At 44.5% G+C, this 19,064-nt stretch overlaps 1 protein-coding gene across 2 annotated transcripts in view; it reads right to left on the reverse strand.

Annotated features, from left to right (window-relative positions):
• The window catches only part of rheb (Ras homolog, mTORC1 binding), a 159,408-nt gene that overhangs the window by 87,626 nt on the left and 52,718 nt on the right, over positions 1 to 19,064 (reverse strand). For both annotated transcript variants that reach the window (XM_072508162.1, XM_072508163.1), the window contains exon 2: positions 6,772 to 6,843. In XM_072508162.1, the coding sequence (XP_072364263.1) occupies positions 6,772 to 6,843 (72 nt within the window). The remainder of the gene's footprint in view (positions 1 to 6,771; positions 6,844 to 19,064) is intronic.

Below are 19,064 nucleotides of genomic sequence, written 5' to 3' on the forward strand. Positions count from 1 at the left end.
TCAGCTGATGTATCAGTACTCCATGTTGAACACCACTTGGAGGAAGCAGAGTGTGACAAGGGCGCAGAATATGCTTTGGGTGGGGGACTTCAATGTCCATCACCAAGAATGGCTCGTTAGTGCCACCACAGACCGAGCTCGCCAGGTCCTAAAGGACATAGCTGCTCAACTGGGACTGCAGCAAGTGGTGAGGCAACTAACAAAAGGGACAAACATACCAGACCTTATCCTCACCAATCTGCCTATTGCAGATGCATCTGTCCATGATAGTGTCGGTAGAAGTGACCACCGCAGAGTCCTTGTGGCGACGAAGTCCCGTCTTCACATTGAGGATACCTTCCATTGTGTTGTGTGTCACCACCACCGTGCTAAATGGGATAGACTTTGAACAGATCTAGCAACTCAAGACTGAACATCCATGAGGCTCTGTGGGCCATCAGCAGCAGGAGCAGATTGCATTCAACCACAATCTAGAACCTCATGGCCCCACATATCCCCCACTTTACCATTACCACCAAGCCAGGGGGATCAACACTGGTTCAATGAAGAGTGCAGGAGAGCATGCCAGGAGCAACATCAGGCATACCGCAAAATGAGGTGTCAACCTGGTGAAGCTGCAACACAGGACTACTTGTGTGCCAAACAGCATCAGCAGCATGTAATAGGCAGAGCTAAACAATTCCACAAAAACATATCAGATCCAAGCTCAGTAGTCCTGCCACATTGAGCTACGAATGGCGGTGGACAATTAAACATCTCACTGGAGGTGGTGGTTCCACAAATATCTCCATCGTTAATAGTGGAGGAGCCCTGCACATATGTGGAAAATGATGTGGAGATGCCGACGTTGGACTGGGGTGAGCACAGTACGAAGTCTTACAACACCAGGTTAAAGTCCAACAGGTTTGTTTCGATGTCACTAGCTTTCGGAGCGCTGCTCCTTCCTCAGGTGAATATTTCACCTGAGGAAGGAGCAGTGCTCCGAAAGCTAGTGACATCGAAACAAACCTGTTGGACTTTAACCTGGTGTTGTAAGACTTCATATGTGGAAAGGACAAGGCTGAGGCATTCGCAACAATCTTCATCCCGAAGTGCCAAGTGGATAATTTATCTCAGTCTCCTCCGGAGGTCCCCAGCATCACAGATGTCAGTCTTCAGTCAATACGTTTCAGTCAATACGATTCACTCCATGTGATATCAAGAAACAGCTGAAGGCACTGTATACTGCAGCGGTTATGAGCCCTGATAATATCCTGGGAATAGTACTGAAGACTTGTGCTCCAGAACTGGCCACATCCGCTAGCCAAGCTGTTCCAGCACAGCTACAACACTGGCATCTACCCGGCAATGTGGAAATTTGCCCAGATATGTCCTGTACACAAGAAACAGGACAAATCCAATCCAACCAATTACCACCCTATCAGTCTACTCTTCATCATCGGCAAAGTGATGGAAGAATCAATAACAGTACTATCACGCGGCACTTACTCAGCAATAACCTGCTCACGAACGCTCAGTTTGGGTTCTGCCAGGATTGCTCAGCTCCTGACTTCCATCACAGCCTTGGTTCAAACATGGACAGAAGAGCTGAATGTGATGTGAGTGACTGCCCTCAGCATCAAGGCAGCATTTGACCAGGTATGGCATCAAGGAGCCCTCGCTAAACTGGAGTCAATGGGAATCAGGGGGGAAACTCTCTGCTGGTTGGAGTCATACCTGACACAAAGGATGATGGTTGTGGTGGTTGGAGGTCAATCATCACAGCTCCATAATGGGATACTCACCACTTGCCTGGATGAGTGCAGCTCCAACACTCAAGAAGCTCAACAGCATCCAGGTCAAAGCAGCCCACTTGATTGTTCCCCCTTCCACAAATATTCAAACCCACCACCACCAATGAACAGTAGCAGCCACGTGTACTATCTATAAGATGCACTGCAGTAACTCACCAAGGTTCCTCAGGCAGAGCCTTCCAAACCCACGACCACTGCCATTTAGAAGGACAAGAGCAGCAGATACCTGGGAACACAGGAAGTTCGCCTCCAAGTCACTCACCACCCTGAATTGGAAATATATCACCATTCCTTCACAGTCGCTGGGGCAACATTCTGGAACCCCCTCCCTAACAGCACAATGGGTGTACCTACACCTCAAGGACTGCAGCGGTTCAAGAAGGCAACTCACCACTACCTTCTGAAGAGAAACTAGGAATGGGCAATAAATGCTGGCCTAACCAGTGACGCTCACATCCCATAAATTAACTTTTTTTAAATTAAAAAATTAAGCAGAGGAAGATGACAGAATGCTCGGCATCCCAAGGAAACTTGTATTGAATTAGGGAACACTAGCTTGCCAAAATTAACAAAATGAAAATAAGTAATGGAGAAAATAATGATGAGTGACACACTACAGGCCCAAATATTTTCATCCCAGAAATTTAAAGGAAGTATGAGAGAACATTGCAGGTGTCCTAACCATTCTCTTCCAAAATATTCTTTACTCAGAGCGGTTCCTGTAGATTGGAAAATTGCATGCCACTCCACTATTAACAGTATCAGAGGAAGAGCCAAGGAATTATAGACTATTTAGTATGATATCTGCTGTCGGGAAATTAGTAGAGTCCATAATGCCTTAAAAATATTTAGCTGATGGCATGTATTTGTAATGAGTAGGTCCATGCATGTTGAAATTTATCAAACATTTTGAAGAGGTGGGTGTCTGAAGCAGTGGGCAGAGGAATGTCTAACGACGTTATTTATCTAACCTTCCAGAAGGCATTCAATGAAATTTCTCACAAGATACGGTTACCTTCGTAGTCCTGAAGTCATCCAAAACTCTGCCACCTCCATCGTAAGACACAGCAAGTCCTATTCCCCATCACTCCTCTGCTCACTGACCTGCATGGTCTTCTGGCCAAGGAATGTCTTATTTTGAAATCTCACCCTCATTTCCAAATCTCTCCATGGCTCTGCCCTTTCCTATTTTGATAATCTCCTCCTGCTCCACAACCCTCTGGGATATCTGTGCTCCTTTAATTCTGGCCTTGTGAATCCCTAATTTTAGTTGCTCTACTATTGGTGGCTGTGCCTTCAGTTGCCTCTGGAATATCCTCCCTATAACCCTCCCGTCTCTTCATCTTGCAAGTCACTCCATAAAACCTACTGCTTTCGATTTTGTCCTAATATTATCTGACATGGCTCGGTGCCTTACTTTGCTTTAAAATGTTCTTGTGTCGTGCTTTCAGATGATTCACTACTTTAAAGTTGCTACTTAAATACAAATTTCTGTTGCTGTTAGCTGAAATTCAAACCCAAGAACGGAGGGAAAATTATATGTTTAGATTGGCTGAATAGTAGATAGTGAGCAGGATGTGACTAATGGCGCCTCACAGGTGCCAGTGTTGAGGCCTCAACTATTCACTAACGACTTAGATGATGGATAGTCACATATTCAAGTGTGCCGATATCACAAGACTAGATGGCATTGTAAGCAGTATAGGCGGGAGCATAAAATAACAGAAATATTGATAGATTAAATGAATGTGGGGGGAGGAGAGAGAGAGAGAGAGAGAGAGAGAGAGAGAGAGAGAGAGAGAGAGAGAGAGAGAGAGAGAGAGACAGAGAGAGACAGAGAGAGAGAGAGAGAGAGAGACAGAGAGAGAGAGAGACAGAGAGAGAGAGAGAAAGAGGGGGGAGGAGACTGGGACAGGTGGATTTCAATATCAGCAAATAGCATTCAATTTGGGCGTAAAATATATAGGTCAATGAGTACCCAATTCTTTATTTTTTCAATTGAGGGGCAATTTAGCGTGGCCAATCCACCTACACTGCACATCTTTGGGCTTTGGGAGTGAGACCCACGCAGACACGGGGAGAATGCGCAAACTCCACATGGACAGTGACCCAGGGCCAGGATCAAACCGGGTCCTCAACGCATGAGGCAGCAGTGCTAACCACTGCACCACCATGCCACCCCTTCCTTTTCCATTGTTGTAGAACTTTACAACAAGGAAGGGTTCATGCTAGCCTAAATTTTCCAGCTCAACAGATCATTAAGTACATGAAAATAAAATTAAAGAAAATACATAATAGGGCAACACAAGGTATACAATGTAACTAGATAAACACTGGCATCGGGTGAAGCATACAGGGGTGCAGTGTTCATCAGGTCAGTCAATAAGAGGGTTGTTTAGGTACCTGGTAACAGCGGGGAAGAAGCTGTTTTTGAGTGTTGAGTATTGAGTTGGATGATCAGCCATGATCGTGATAAATGGTGGAGCAGGCTCGAAAGGCCAAAAGGCCTCCTCCTGCTCCTATCTTCTATGTATCTATGTTTGTTTATTTTCAACATTATCACGTATTTAGGCGACCAATTAAAACAATTTCTTCCTGTCGATTTCTTGGGTTTTCTCTGCAGCTATCCTGTGTGTATTTTATTCAGCACTTCACCTCTGTGATGGATTCAAGCCCTACTCTGGGACTGGAGTACACAGTCAAGGTTGGTACTGCAATGCACGTTCTTCATCATTATTTGAAAAATGGTTGGCCAGTCCTCCCAAGGTTTTGACCAACATTTATCCTTCAGCTCATACCAAAAATATAATTAACTGGTTATTTATCCCACTGCTGTTTGTGGGGTCTTTCTCTATACAAACTAGCAATGTTCCGCCTACAAAACAATAGGGACTTTGTAAGCAATTACTATGTCACAAGTGCTTTATGACAGCCTGCAGACGTGCAGGGGCTAGATATACCCATGAAAATATAAGAACTATGTAAAGATGTATCAGGATGCATGCAGGAATAAAAGGAAATAATTTACATGCTGCTTGTAATTTATTGGTGCAAAACAATTGCCAGAAGTTTAGTAATTAATGTTAATGTAATGACTGCAGTGCCCATTCTCTACTCGCACCTAAATGGGTCGTGTTGCATTAGTTCAACCAGTTCTTCGTATTGTAGCATTACTTGACGATTTTTAGGCCTCACTGGAATTTCATGCTAACTGCCAGCATAGCGGTTCCTTCCCACGCCAGGCCATCCTCCCAGGGGGGTGGAACATTGAGGGGTGTACCACTGGACGACACAAGCATAAGCAACAGGTTAAAACAACTTGAATGAAAGCAAAATACTGCAGATGCTGGAAATCTAAAATAAAAAAGGGGTGGAGCAAAGTAGGTGGTCCTGGATAGTTTGGAGCTCAGGAGAGATTGACAAAGATGTCATGAACACAAGACAAAGGAAGTGTTGATGGTAACATTAAAGATGGTGTTAATAGTGGCATAAAGATAAGATAGCAGAACATGGGTCAGCGCTCTGTCAAAACACAAGAACAAGTTACAAATGGTCCTGTGGGTAGGGGTGGGGGTTCTGGGTTTTCATGATCTGAAATTGGTGAACTCTAAGTACAGAAGACTGTAAAGTGCCTAATCGGAAGGCGAGGTGCTGTTCCTCAGCTCCAACCCTTACGCTGGCATAAGGCAGGGCTGACTTCCACAGTAAGAAAGATTAAGATATACCTGCAATTTTGCTGGGGCACTACTGGCTGCTTCTGTTACTGGGTCACAAACCTGTAAAACCTTCAGCTGCTTATAGCGTGCACTCAGCCAGGCACCAGGGCAGCTTTCTTTGCTTCCTTTAAACCAATTCTTTGTATATTGTAAGTGAATGGTGAATCCACAATTCTGTCTAAGCATCACACACAGGATCTCTTGAGATACGATGGACATTGTCCCCATTGTCTTTAACGGAGATGGTAATCAATCTCTGGATACTTTTAGAAGCAGCCTGCCCTGAAACAGGAAGGGATTTCATTGTCACTTGGAGAATCACCCTGCAGCAATTCCCGGCTGTAACTGGTTGAGCATTTTCAACCATCTTTGGGATTTGTCCCCTTTTAAAAAATTTGGGTCTCATTTAAAGTCTAATATTTCCATGCATAATTCTGTGGGTTTTCTTCCATCATCATGAAGCAAGTACTGTTCAGGTTAAGCAAAAAAATACTCAACTTGATGCCAGCGTAAGCTGGAATGCGAACGCCACCAGAGGCTGGGATGCAAACTCAAATTCAAAACTCATGGCTCAACCTCAGACCAGTAATATTATGCGCTTCTAGACTGTAGGTACAGTGCAATAACAATCTCTTCAAAACCACTTTTATACTGCTGCTGATTTTGGGCAGAATCTTGAAGACAATCACCCATGAGCCAACTCCCCCTATTTATGCTACTTAGTATTTCAGCACTGGGAAACTTGGGGTGGGTGGGGGGGGGGGGGGGGGGGGGGTAGATTTAATAATAGAGCACTTCAAGTTAATTTGCCTTAAAATGTGGTGGGAATCTACCAGAATATTTTTAAAAGCTGACACAAAAAGAGCTCTGTTTGAAATTCTCACAACCCTTGGGAAGGGCTGAAAGACTTCAAAACCCTGCATCAAATTCCACAATTCCAGCCCATTGCAACGGAAATTTCCACTCATTGTAATATACATGTAATGTACACATTGTATATTAAAATATTACTTTGGAAGCTGGTATCAACAGCCGAACCATGCAAGGTGTAATTACTGTTCAGCTGTATTTATCTACATTTGTTCAAACAGAAGTGTTTCACTTATACAAGTTACGACTCGGAAGATTGGAACAAGTGCAAGTGGGTAAAAAACAGGCTGCACATATTTTTACTATTTACAAGGAACATTCATCTGAAATCATGTCAAATGAGTTTAGCATACTGTGAAATTTTACAGGCAATATTAAAGCAGATTACTTACTGTTTTCTATTGTGGGGTCATACGAGTCCACAAACTGTCCTTCAACAAACTGAATAGTCAATGAGGATTTCCCTAAAAGAGAAACAGATAAATATGAATACCAAGTCATCTTTTCCTAAAAGACTGACATTATGAAATATTTAATTCTAATTATCTTACTACTGCTGGGCCACGTTAGCTCTCCGCCCCTACTCCATGCACATCATTCATTTTGATTCTATCCAAAATTTTGAAATTCAAATCATTTCAGCACTTTTAGTATTTTACGGGATTACGTACACAATTACTTGTGAGGTTGCAACTGGTCATCATGCCATTATTTTATCTCGGATTTGCTACCGGTACACTTCTGCCATTTCTCACTGTTGGCATTGAAGAGAGTCAAATGCACGGTAACATTGAGGTAATGCTACTGGACTAGTAATTCAGAAATGAATGCTCGGGAAACTAGAGTGCAAATCCCACCACAGCAGCTGAGGGAATTTAAATTCAATTAATTGATAAATCCGGAATAAAAAGCTGATCTCTGCTATGGCGGCCATGAAACTATGGGATAAAAATCATCTGCTTCATTTCAGTTCTTAGGGAAGGGAATCTGCTGTCCTTATCCTGTCTGGCCTACATGTGACTCCAGACCCACAGCAGTATGGTTGAATCTTGACAGCCACCCAGTTACATCAAACCATAGAGGTAACAGCATGGTGCATGTACATACAGCACATAAACTGTAGTATTCAAGAAGGCAGCCATCATAGTCTTCTCAACAGCAATTAGAGGTGGGCAACTTAACTGTTTTCTATTGCAAGCAACACAAAATCACATGCAAGATAAAATGGTGGGATCATGTTATTGGATAATCTGTTACAAGAAACTTTGTACATAATCCTGTAAAATGCTACGTTTCAATGATCTGAATAAAAAGGAATAAATACATTTATAAGGATTTAGTTATTCCCTATGTGATACTGAGAAGTGAGAGTGGCCAAGTAAGTTCCTGTTCTCGATTGTCTCAACCCCAACCTCCCTACATTTTGGGGAAGCATTTTGCCTCCGCTGAGCCCCTCCCTAAAAAACCTGGCTGAAATATGGAATTCCCAATGATTGTGTTCACAATATTCATGTCACCATTTGAATTTTTTGTCTTCCATTTGCACAGCCATAAATTTGTTCCATACAAACTTTAAAGTTGAACATTTGCAACTTAGAACCAAACTGTGAACAAATATTCCCCAAGAAACCAAACTGCATTGGTGCACGTAACCCAATTAAAATAAACCTATGTTCTTATTGTTGACAAAATCCAAGACTTGTGCATGATTTGGGTAAAATATTAATTCTTACACAATGGCATCACGTAGTGTGCAGTTGCTCCATCTAATCTTTCTTGAGAAAGTTATGTCCAATCACCAAAAAAAGAATGCTACTTTTCAAGCATCAAATGCTTCTAAGTCAAATTAAACTCATTAGTAAATAAAAAGGTCCACCTACTCATCCTGAATCTCCAAGAACTTCAGTCAACAACCTTGCATTTTTCCATTTCACAAACTAGTGAACCTATTTAGCCTCTTGAGCTAGATTAGCAATTACCAAACTAACAGCAACTTTGAGCTGTTGTCTTGTGTCTATTGGAAAACAGGCCGATTAGTTTAGCTTCAAACTCTTTCTCACATTCTTTGATGTTGGACTGGAATCCATAGAGGAAAATGACCTTTCACCCACTGCACTATCTACCTCGTTCTGCTATTTCAAGCTTACTTATATCCATGACACCAACAGAAAAACAGACCAAATGGGTGTGGTATGACATTAGCCATTGGGCAGGCCAGACATCCTAAAGCCCACTAATTGTCCAATTATAGAGTAACTATTGAATCCACTGCCCACAGGACTGCACCAGTTCAATGAGGCAGCTCACCACCACCTTCTCAAGGACAATTAAGGATGGGCTATAAATGCTGGCCTATCCAGCGAAGCCACGTCCCTTGAATTAATAAAAGAAAACAGATCACAGGGTCTGTGTTATTCTACACGATCCAACAACAATAAGGTAGAACACGTTTGTATGAGACAGTCAAGTAAATGGGGAAATGGGAACAGCCTTTCAGCAAAAAAAGACAGGTACAAATAGGTTCCACAAACTTAAGTCATTTGATATGTTACACCATACTAAAATTCTGTCTACTGCAGTCAACTTTACATTGCTTGCGGTATGATCTGACATAGAATAACCGGATGTGCTTTACTCAGGACAAATAAAAGTTTGCAACAGTGGTCAGCACTGCTGCCCCACAGCGCTAGGGACCAGGGTTCAATTCTAACCTTGGGTGACTGCCTGCATGGAGTTTGCACATTCTCCCAGTGTCTGCGCGTGTTTCTTCCGGGTGCTCCGGTTTCCTCCCACAGCCCAAAGATGTGCAGGTTAGGCGGATTGGCCATACTAAATTGTCACTTAGTGTCCAACGGTTAGATGGGGTTATAGGGATAGGGTGGGTGAGTAGGCCTAGGTAGTGCTCGTTTAAAGTGTCGATGTAAACTCGATGGGCTGAATGGCCTCCTTCTGCACTGTAGGGACTTTATTCTATTAACGCATTAATCAGCAGGCTCTTGTCTATACGAGATCAACACTCTGATCTTTGGCAGTGTGAGCTCAGACAGATAACGTTAACAAACTATTCCAGGTTTGATTTTGTGGTTTAAGGCGGCAGGTGATGGCATTAACTCTTCTTCCAGGAAGATATGATATAGGCGTGAGCGTGCAGTTTTGGGTCATAGTTTAAAATACATGCTTAATCATCATGTCAAAACAAAGCGAATCAAGGTGTAAATGATGAACAAAAACACAACTGTGGAAGTAGTGAAGGTTGTTTTCAGGGAAACCATTGGAGCATCTAATTTGATCATTTGCAAAGGCTTCGTCTAACTAGAGACAAAGCATTAAGTTGCTTCAGTTTTATGTTCTTCTGCCTCAAAATGCAAATATACAGATAAAAGTTTACGAATGTGCTATGCTTAGTCATGTCTGACCAATTCTGCTGCTACTGCAGAAATTGCTGGTTATGGATCCCACTAATACTTAAATGTAACACTGATGTACAGCTAAATCTACAGATAGAGAAACAATATATTCTTAATTTATTATTAAAAATGCAGAAAAGAATTGCTGTGAGCAAAGGAATCATGACCAAGATTGGCTGTAAATGTATATATCCACAAGTATTGAAACATTTGTTCCCATTATTCCAGCAAGAGAAAGGAAATGCTTAATTTTAAGGGCAAACAGATTCTGCAACTGGCGAAAATAAAACTGTTATAGAGGTTGCAATTAGATTGTGTCAAATAAATTAGACTGAATGACCATTAACTACATCAGAGCAATGCCTACATCATTCAAGGCAGTCTGGTCCCTAATGTAACATAACTAGGAGCAGTAGTAGGCAAGCTGGCCCTTCGAGCCTGCTCCACCATTCAATGAGATCATGGCTGATCTTTTGTGGACTCAGCTCCACTTTTCAGCCCGAACACCACAACCCTTAATCCCTTTATTCTTCAAAAAACTATCTTTATCTTAAAGACATTTAATGAAGGAGCCTCAACTGCTTCACTGGGCAAGGAATTCCATAGATTCACAACCCTTTGGGTGAAGAAGTTCCTCCTAAACTCAGTCCTAAATCTACTTACCCTTATTTGGAGGCTATGCCCCCTAGTTCTGCTTTCACCCGCCAGTGGGAACAACCTGCCCGCATCTATTCTATCTATTCCCTTCATAATTTGATGTTTCTATAAGATCCCCCCTCATCCTTCTAAATTCCAACGAGTACAGTCCCAGTCTACTCAAACTCTCCTCGTAATCCAAACCCTTCAGCTCTGGGATTAACCTAGTGAATCTCCTCTGCACACCCTCCAGTGCCAGTACGTCCTTTCTCAGGTAAGTAGACCAAAACTGAACACAATACTCCAGGTGTGGCCTCACTAACACCTTATACAATTGCAGCACAACCTCCCTCGTCTTAAACTCCATCCCTCCAGCAATGAAGCACAAAATTCCATTTGCCCTCTCAATCACCTGTTGCACCTGTAAACCAATTTTTTGCGACTCATGCACTAGCACACCCAGGTCTCTCTGCACAGCAGCATGTTTTAATATTTTATCATTCAAATAAAAATCCCTTTTGCTGTTATTCCTACAAAAATGGATAACCTCACACTTATCAACATTGTATTCCATCTGCTTGGTCCTAGCCCATTCACTTAACCTATCCAAATCCCCTCTGCAGACTTCCAGTATCCTCTGCACTTTTTGCTTCACCACTCATCTCAGTGTCGTCTGCAAACTTGGGACACATTGCCCTCGGTCCCCAACTCCAAATCATCGGTGTAAATTGTAAACAATTGTGGCCCAACACTGATCCCGGAGGGACACCACTAGCTACTGATTGCCAACCAGAGAAACACCCATTAATCCCCACTCTTTGCTTTCTATTAATTAATCAATCCTCTATCCATGCTACGACGTTATCCTTAATGCCATGCATCTTTATCTTATGCAGCAACCTTTTGTGTGGCACCTTGTCAAAGGCTTTCTGGAAATCCAGATATACCATATCCATTGGCTCCCCGTTATCTACCGCACAGATAATGTACTCAAAAACTTCCACCAAATTAGTTAGGCACAACCTGCCCTTTATGAACCAATGCAGCGTCTGCCCAATGGGACAATTTCCATCCTGATGCCTCGCTATTTCTTCCTTGATGATAGATCCCAGCATCTTCTCTACTACCGAAGTTAAATCACTGGCCTATAATTACCCACTTTCTGCCTACTTCCTTTTTTTAAAGTGGTGTCACGTTTGCTAATTTCCAATCCACCGGGACCATCCAGAGTCCAGTGAATTTTGGTAAATTATCACGAGTGCATTTGCAATTTCCCTAGCCATCTCTTTTAGCACTCTGGGATGCATTCCATCAGGGCCAGGAGACTTGTCTACCTTTAGCCCCATTAGCTTGCCCATCACTACCTCTTTAGTGATAACAATCATCTCAAGGTCCTTTCCCGTCATAGCCTCATTTCTATCAGTCACTGGCATGTTATTTGTGTCTTCCACTGTGAAGACATAAAAAACCGGTTCAGTTCCTCAGCCATTTCCTCATCTCCCATTAAATCTCCCTTCTCATCCTCTAAAGGACCAATATTTACCTTAGCCACTCTTTTTTTTCTTTTATATATTTGTCGAAACTTTTACTACCGTTTTTCATTTTCTGAGCAAGTTTACTCTCATAATCTTATCTTACTCTTCTTTATAGCTTTTATTAAGTAGCTTTCTGTTGCCCCCTAAAGATTTCCCAGTCCTCTAGTCTCCCACTGATCTTTGCTACTTTGTATGCTTTTTCCTTCAATTTGATACTCTCCCTTATTTCCTTAGATATCCACGGTCGATTTTCCCTTTCTACAATCCTTCGTTTTTGTTGGTATAAACCTTTGCGGAGCACTGTGAAAAATCGCTTGGAAGGTTCTCCACTGTCTCACCATAAAGTCTTTGCTCCCAGTCTACCTTAGCTAGTTCTTCTCTCATCACATTGTAATCTCCTTTGTTTAAGCATAAAACACTAGTGTTTGATTTTTACCTTCTCACCCTCCATCTGTATTTTAAATTCCACCATATTGTGATCGCTCCTTCCGAGAGATCCCCAACTATGAGATCATGAATCAATCCTGTCTCATTACACAGGACCAGATCTAGGACCGCTTGTTCCCTTGTAGGTTCCATTACATACTGTTCTAGGAAACTATCGCAGATACATTCTATAAACTCCTCCTCAAGGCTGCCTTGACCGACCTGGTTAACCCAATCGACATGTAGATTAAAATCCCCCATGATAACTGCTGTACCATTTCTACATGCATCAGTTATTTCTTTGTTTACTGCCTGCCCCACCATAATGTTACTATTTGGTGGCCTATAGACTACTCCTATCAGTGACTTTTTCGCCTTACTATTCCTGATTTCCACCCAAAGGATTCAACCTTATCCTCCATAGCACCAATGTCATCCCTTACTATTGCCCGGATGTCATCCTTAAATAACAGAGCTACACCACCTTCCTTGCCATCCACTCTGTCCTTCCGAATAGTTTGATACCCTCAGATATTTAACTCCCAGTCGTGACCATCCTTTAACCATGTTTCAGTAATGGCCACTAAATCAGTCATTCACGATGATTTGCGCCATCAACTCATTTACCTTATTCCGAATACTACGAGCATTCAGGTAAAGTACACTTATGTTGGCTTTTATACCTCTGTTTTGAATCTTAACACCTTGATCAGTAACCTCTCCGAAGTTATATTTTTCTTGTCGTTGAACCCATATCTTCATGTAACAACCGGCCACGTCGCTTACCATTACTTCCCGTTTTTATTCCTTTCAGTATTACTGAGCCTATTCACTGAGCTCCCCTCAGTCACTGTACCTTGTACTGTTACCCTTTTTGATTTTTGACTGTGGCTTCTCTGCCTTACACATTTTCCCTTACTGCCTTTTGTGTCTGTCCCTGTTTTACTATCTTCCGATTTCCTGCATCGGCTCCCATCCCTCTGCCACATTAGTTTAAACCCTCCCCAACAGCTCTAGCAACCGCCCCCCCCCCCCCCCCCCCCCCCCAAGGACATCGGTTCCAGTCTTGTCCAGGTGCAGACCGTCGGTTTGTACTGGTCCCACCTACCCCAGAACCGGTTCCAATGCCCCAGGAATTTGAATCCCTCCCTCTTGCACCATCTCTCGAGCCACACATTCATCCCATCTATCCGGACATTCCTACTCTGACTAGCTTGTGGCACTGGTAGCAATCCTGAAATCACTACCTTTGAGGTCCTACGTTTTAGTTTAACTCCTAACTCCCTGAATTCAGCTCATAGGACCTCGTCCCATTTTTTACCGATATCGTTGGTGTCAATGTGAACCACAACAGCTGGCTGTTCACCGCCCCAGCCCCCTAGAATATCCTGCAGCCGCTCCGAGAAAATCTTGACCCTTGCACCAGGGAGGCAACATACCATGCTGGAGTCTCGATTGCGTCCGCAGAACCGCCTGTCTATTCCCCTTACGATTGAGTCCCCTATCACTATAGCACCTGCCATTCTTCTTCCTGTCCTGCTGCGCAGCAGAGCCAGCCACAGTGCCATGAACCTGGCTGCTGCTGCTTTTCCCCTGGTGAGCCATCTCCCTGAACAGTATTCAAAGCGGTATAGCTGTTTTGCAGGGAGATGACCGCAGAGGACACCTGCACTGCCTTCCTACTCTTGCTCTGTCTTTTGGTCACCCATTTACTATCTCCCTCAGTAACTTTCACCAGCGGTGTGACCAACTCGCTAAACAGGCTATCCACGACATCCTCAGCATCGCGGAAGCTCCAAAGTGAGTCCATCCAGAGCTCCAGAGCCGTCAAGCGGTCTAACAGGAGCTGCAACTGGACACACTTCTTCCAAGTGAAGGGGCCAGGAACAGGGGATATGTCCCTGAGCTCCCACATCGCACATGAGGAGCATGACACGGGTCTGGGATCTCCTGCCAGGTCTTAAACCTTAGGTTAACTTATACAACTACAATTCCAAAAAACAAAAGAAAAAAAAAAATTAGACAATGAAAAGAAAAACTACTTACCAGTCACTTACCAGTGTTAAAAAGCACCTCCTCCCCACCCAGCTCTAAATTCCCAAACTCACTCTTTGCTGTCTCACTCTGGCTGTCTCTTCTCTGGCTCAATGGGAGTGAGTTACAAGTTGCTCTTTTAAATTTAACATACATCTCAGCAAACAGAACGCATATATGCAAGTATTTATGCCTTATTTATTATCATTCCAATAGCTTTTTTTTTTAAATCTCATGAAGCAATGTTTGCTATCACAAAAGACATTAAATATCACCCACAGCAGCACACTGTGACTCAATCACGTGGCATGCAAATTGGGAGTAGACCATTTGGCCTCGAGCCTGCTCCATCATTCAATAAGATCATGGCTGATCTGATTGTAACCTCAACCCCATATTCCTGCCTACCACCGATAACCTTTTGCCCCCTTGTTAATCAAGAATCTATCTAGCTCTTCCCTAAAAACATTCAAAGACTCTGCTTCCACTGCCTTTTGAGGAAGAGTACTAGAAACCGTGACCTTCGGAGGGGGAAAAATTCTCCTAATCTGTGTTAATTAGTTACCCTTTATTTTTAATTGCGACCCTAGTTCTAGATTCTCTGACACGAGGAAACATTCTCTCCTTTAAGTACCCCAGATGATCTTAAACGTTTGATCCAATCGCCTTTTACGCTTCTAAACCTAGAGGATACAAACCCTAGCCTATCTAACCTCTCCTCAAAAAAACAACCCGCCCCTGCCGAGGTTCTTGTTTATCTTTCAAGCTCTCCCGATCTCTATACCGAAGGCCTTTTTTCGGCAGGTGGACATGATCATTTCTGACTTTGCATGGGCGGGGGAAGGTGGCGAGGACCCTGCTGCAGAGGCAGAGGCAGCGGGGGGGGTTGGCGTTGCCGAACTTGCTTCATTATTATTGGGCGGCTAATGTGGACAAGGTGCGGCGGTGGTGGGAAGGGGTAGAGTGGGTTAGGATGGAGGAGGGATCTTGTCAGGGGGTCTAGATTGAGGGCTATGTTGACGGCAGCGTTTCCAATAGCTCCAAGTAGGTATTCAAGGAGCCTGGTGGTGCAGTCCATGGCGAAAATGTGAAATCAGCTGAGGAGGCATTTTAGGATGGAGGGATGTCGGTGCTAACGCCACGGTGCGAGAATCATGGGTTTGAGCGGGGGGGGGGGGGGGGGGCTAGGTTGCCGGGATACACCCTGCTGGAGCGACTGCCGCTCCTGAATGTGGAAGGGGAGGGATTAGTTGGGGATATATACACAAGTGGCTGGGGGAAGCAGGGAGGTGAGTGGGTCGTGAAGATCAAGGAGAAATGGGAAGCGGAGTTGGGAGGGGAGATCAATTGGACAGTATGGAGTGAGGCACTGAGTAGGGTAAACGGGGCCTCCTCTTGTGCAAGGATGAGCCTGATACAGTTTAAGGTGGTGTACAGGGTGCATATGACTCAGGCAAGAATGAGGGGGTAGCAGATGAGTGTGAGAGGTGTGGGCGGGAGCCAGCAAATCTCGCTCACATTTTGGGGTTGTGAAAAATTGATATGATTCTGGGCACGAGTGTTCACCGGGATAGTGGAGGAGGTGGTGCACCCGGACCCTTTGGTGGAGATATTTGGGGTTTCAGAGAAGCCAGAGCTCATGGAGAGAAGAAAGGCAGATGTCTTGGCCTTTGCCTCTGATTGCACAGCGGCGAATTGGCGGTCGGCATCGCCACCGGGGGGTAGCAGCTTGGTTGGGTGACCTGTACGACTTCCTGCGATTAGAGACAATAAAGTATGAGGTAAGGGGCTCTTCAGGGGGGGGGTTTGAGGAAAGGTGGAGGATGTTTGCGACAGTGTTTGAGGGGGCTGTTCGCCGCGGGGTGGGGAAAAAGAGGAAGATTCTGTACAGACTGCATAGTTAATTGTTGGGAAGTATGTTTCCCGGGATGTTTATCGCTGTAACCTATTTTGATACATGTTTGTAATAAAATAATTTTTTTTTTTTTTTTAAATAAGACAAGCCAAGCCGCCCATTCCTGGTATTAGCCTAGTAAACCTTCTCGGAGCTACTTCTAACGCAATACAACTCCATTTCCTGGGCAGACTGTACAACAGATGTAATAGTCACTCCTGTCATTCAGCTTATCAAGCCACACCAGCTAAGAGCCGACAATACAGTTTTTAACAAAAAATCTAACACTGCATCTAGTGCTGGTCATTTGCAATTGTTGGCATATGCTTAGTGTACTGAAACCAATGTGCAACAGAGAAAATTGCACTCAAACCATTACATTCATGGAATATGATATAAATAGAATAAAAAAATACTTCAGCCCTATCATGCCCGTGCTGGCAATTCAACTAGTGCTACTTCCCTGCCTTTCCCCCACAGCCATACACATTAATCCTTTTCCGATAATAATCCAACTCTCTCTTGAAAGTTTTGATCGACCCTGCCTCCACCACACACTCAGGCAGTGCCTTCCAGGTCCTAACCACTCATTGCATGAAAGGGTTTTTCCTCCTGGCACCATTGTTTTGTTTTGCTAATTATCTTGTCATGTGAGAGTACCTTTAAGAAATGTGTTTAAGAAATGTACCTTTAAGAAATGGGTATTATCAGTGATGTCAGAGTTTGAGTGGAGCTGGTCTGTCTGTCAGCTTTTTACTTTCGTTTTTGAGCAGGCTGCAGGGTGTTTTAGTTTCGTTTTCATTGTTGGAGCTGAAGCCAGACCAAGCAGGTATACCGCTGTTCTCTCTGCCATCAAAAGACTATCTCTTGATCATTTGGTGAATTCAGAATTATAAATTTCTCAGTAGTGACTGAAACTCGGTTGTGCTTCTGTTGAAAGGTGTTTCTTCTGTCTTCTGGATGTTGTTTGGGAAGTTATTAAGCACCGACCCACTTAAAGAGCACCCCACATAGGCACAGTCCTCGCCCTATACCTGCATCACATAACCCCACCTAACCTGCACACGAAGGGGCAATGTAGCATGGCCAATCCACCTAACATGCAACTCTTTGAACTGTGGGAGGAAACCCACGCAAGGGGAGAAAGTGCAAACTCCACACAGTCACCCAGGGCTGGAACTGAACCCGGAAGTGCTAACTACTGCGCATATTAGTATGCAAGGGTCCCAACACTGATCCCTGGGTAACTCCACTATAAACCTGCCTCCAGTCTAAAAAATCATTAAGCACTGCTGTTTCCCGTCACTCAGATTTTGATGAAAACGAGTAGGTGAATGTTAGAGGAGTAGTTTACTCCTGGAATGGTATATCTTCTGATCACCGGACCCGGCAGAAAACAGTGAAGAGGTTTGGCTGGAAAGTTGAATCAGTCTTGTGCTTCACAGACAATCTCTTCAGCATGCAGGCGGGGGAGGGGCAAGCTGTAAGGCTCCAGATACAGGAACTAATGACTTTTGTCAAGGAGGAATTCCATAAACAGAGGAAAGAAATGCACGAGGATCATGCAACGGCCATTACAGAAGCCGTGGAACCCCTGAAGAGTACTTTGGAGCAGATGGAGGTGTTTGGAGGTGCAGGGGTCACAGATTCAGGAGATTGAAGGAGTGATCTCGGACCACAGCGATCGTGTGGTGGCTCCGGAGGCAGAGGTGGGGCTCCTAGGGAGACTTTTGTAAAACACTGAGGGCAAAGGTTGAGGAGCAGAATACCTCGAGAAGACAGAACCTGCAAATAGTGGGCCTGCCTGAAGGGGTGAAAGGTGTGAGTGGCACGAGGTACGTCCCGAGGATGCTGGCGGGACTGGTGGCAGAAGGGCTGTTAGATAAGGGACCTGAAGCGGACCGAGCGCATAGGTCTCGGAGGCAAAAGCCTAGAGCTGGGGAGCCGCCGCGTGCGGTGATCGTGAGACTCCATAACTTTGTGGCGAAAGAATATTCTTCGGTGGGCCAGGGAGAAGTGAGCTGCGACTGGGAGGGAAACAACGTCCTGATTTATCAGCACTTTGAGAAAAAGGCGGGCAGGTTTCAACAAGGCCACGGTGGTGCTGTACCAGCAGATCAGGTTTGGGGTGCTCTACCGGCGAGATTATGGGTGACGTTCGGAGGCCAGGAGCATTATTTCGAGGACCCCAGAAGTGGCCGAAGACTTCATTAAGGAGCATAAACTGGGGGAGAACTGAGTGGACAATGCTTGGGAACTTGGGTGCTGGCACTATGTAATGGTCGGGAGCATGTTTTGAAGTGGGTGTAGGGATTGGGTGATTTTCGCCTTTTTTTGTGGTGGTGGGGGGTTCTGTTCAATGTTGAGATTGCAAGGAGTTGTAGGGGTGAAAAGTGTGTGTGGGGATTGATGTTCCCATCCCCCCTCGTTTTATGGGACTGTTAGTGTTTAACATCCGTTTGTTTTGCTTTTGGAGAAGGCTATCTGGAGTTCAGAAGTCGTTGTTTGGGTGGGGATGGAGGGGGGGGGGGGGGGGGGGGGGGAGCCCAGCAGGAGGCCTTCTTCTTTGAGCTGAGGAGTGCGGCGGGGGTGGGGGGGTCCATTCGGATGTGCCTTGGGCAGGGGCAGCCGCGCTAGCAGGTTATGTTGGTGAACGGAAGTGAGGTGGTGGGGGAGAAGGCCAAGAGGAGTGGGCCGGGGGGCGGTTTCTGTGACGCAGCAGGGGATGAGAGATGGCATGGTCAAGGGCGAAG

Source organism: Scyliorhinus torazame, chromosome 6, assembly GCF_047496885.1.
Source record: "Scyliorhinus torazame isolate Kashiwa2021f chromosome 6, sScyTor2.1, whole genome shotgun sequence".
NCBI lineage: Eukaryota > Metazoa > Chordata > Chondrichthyes > Carcharhiniformes > Scyliorhinidae > Scyliorhinus > Scyliorhinus torazame.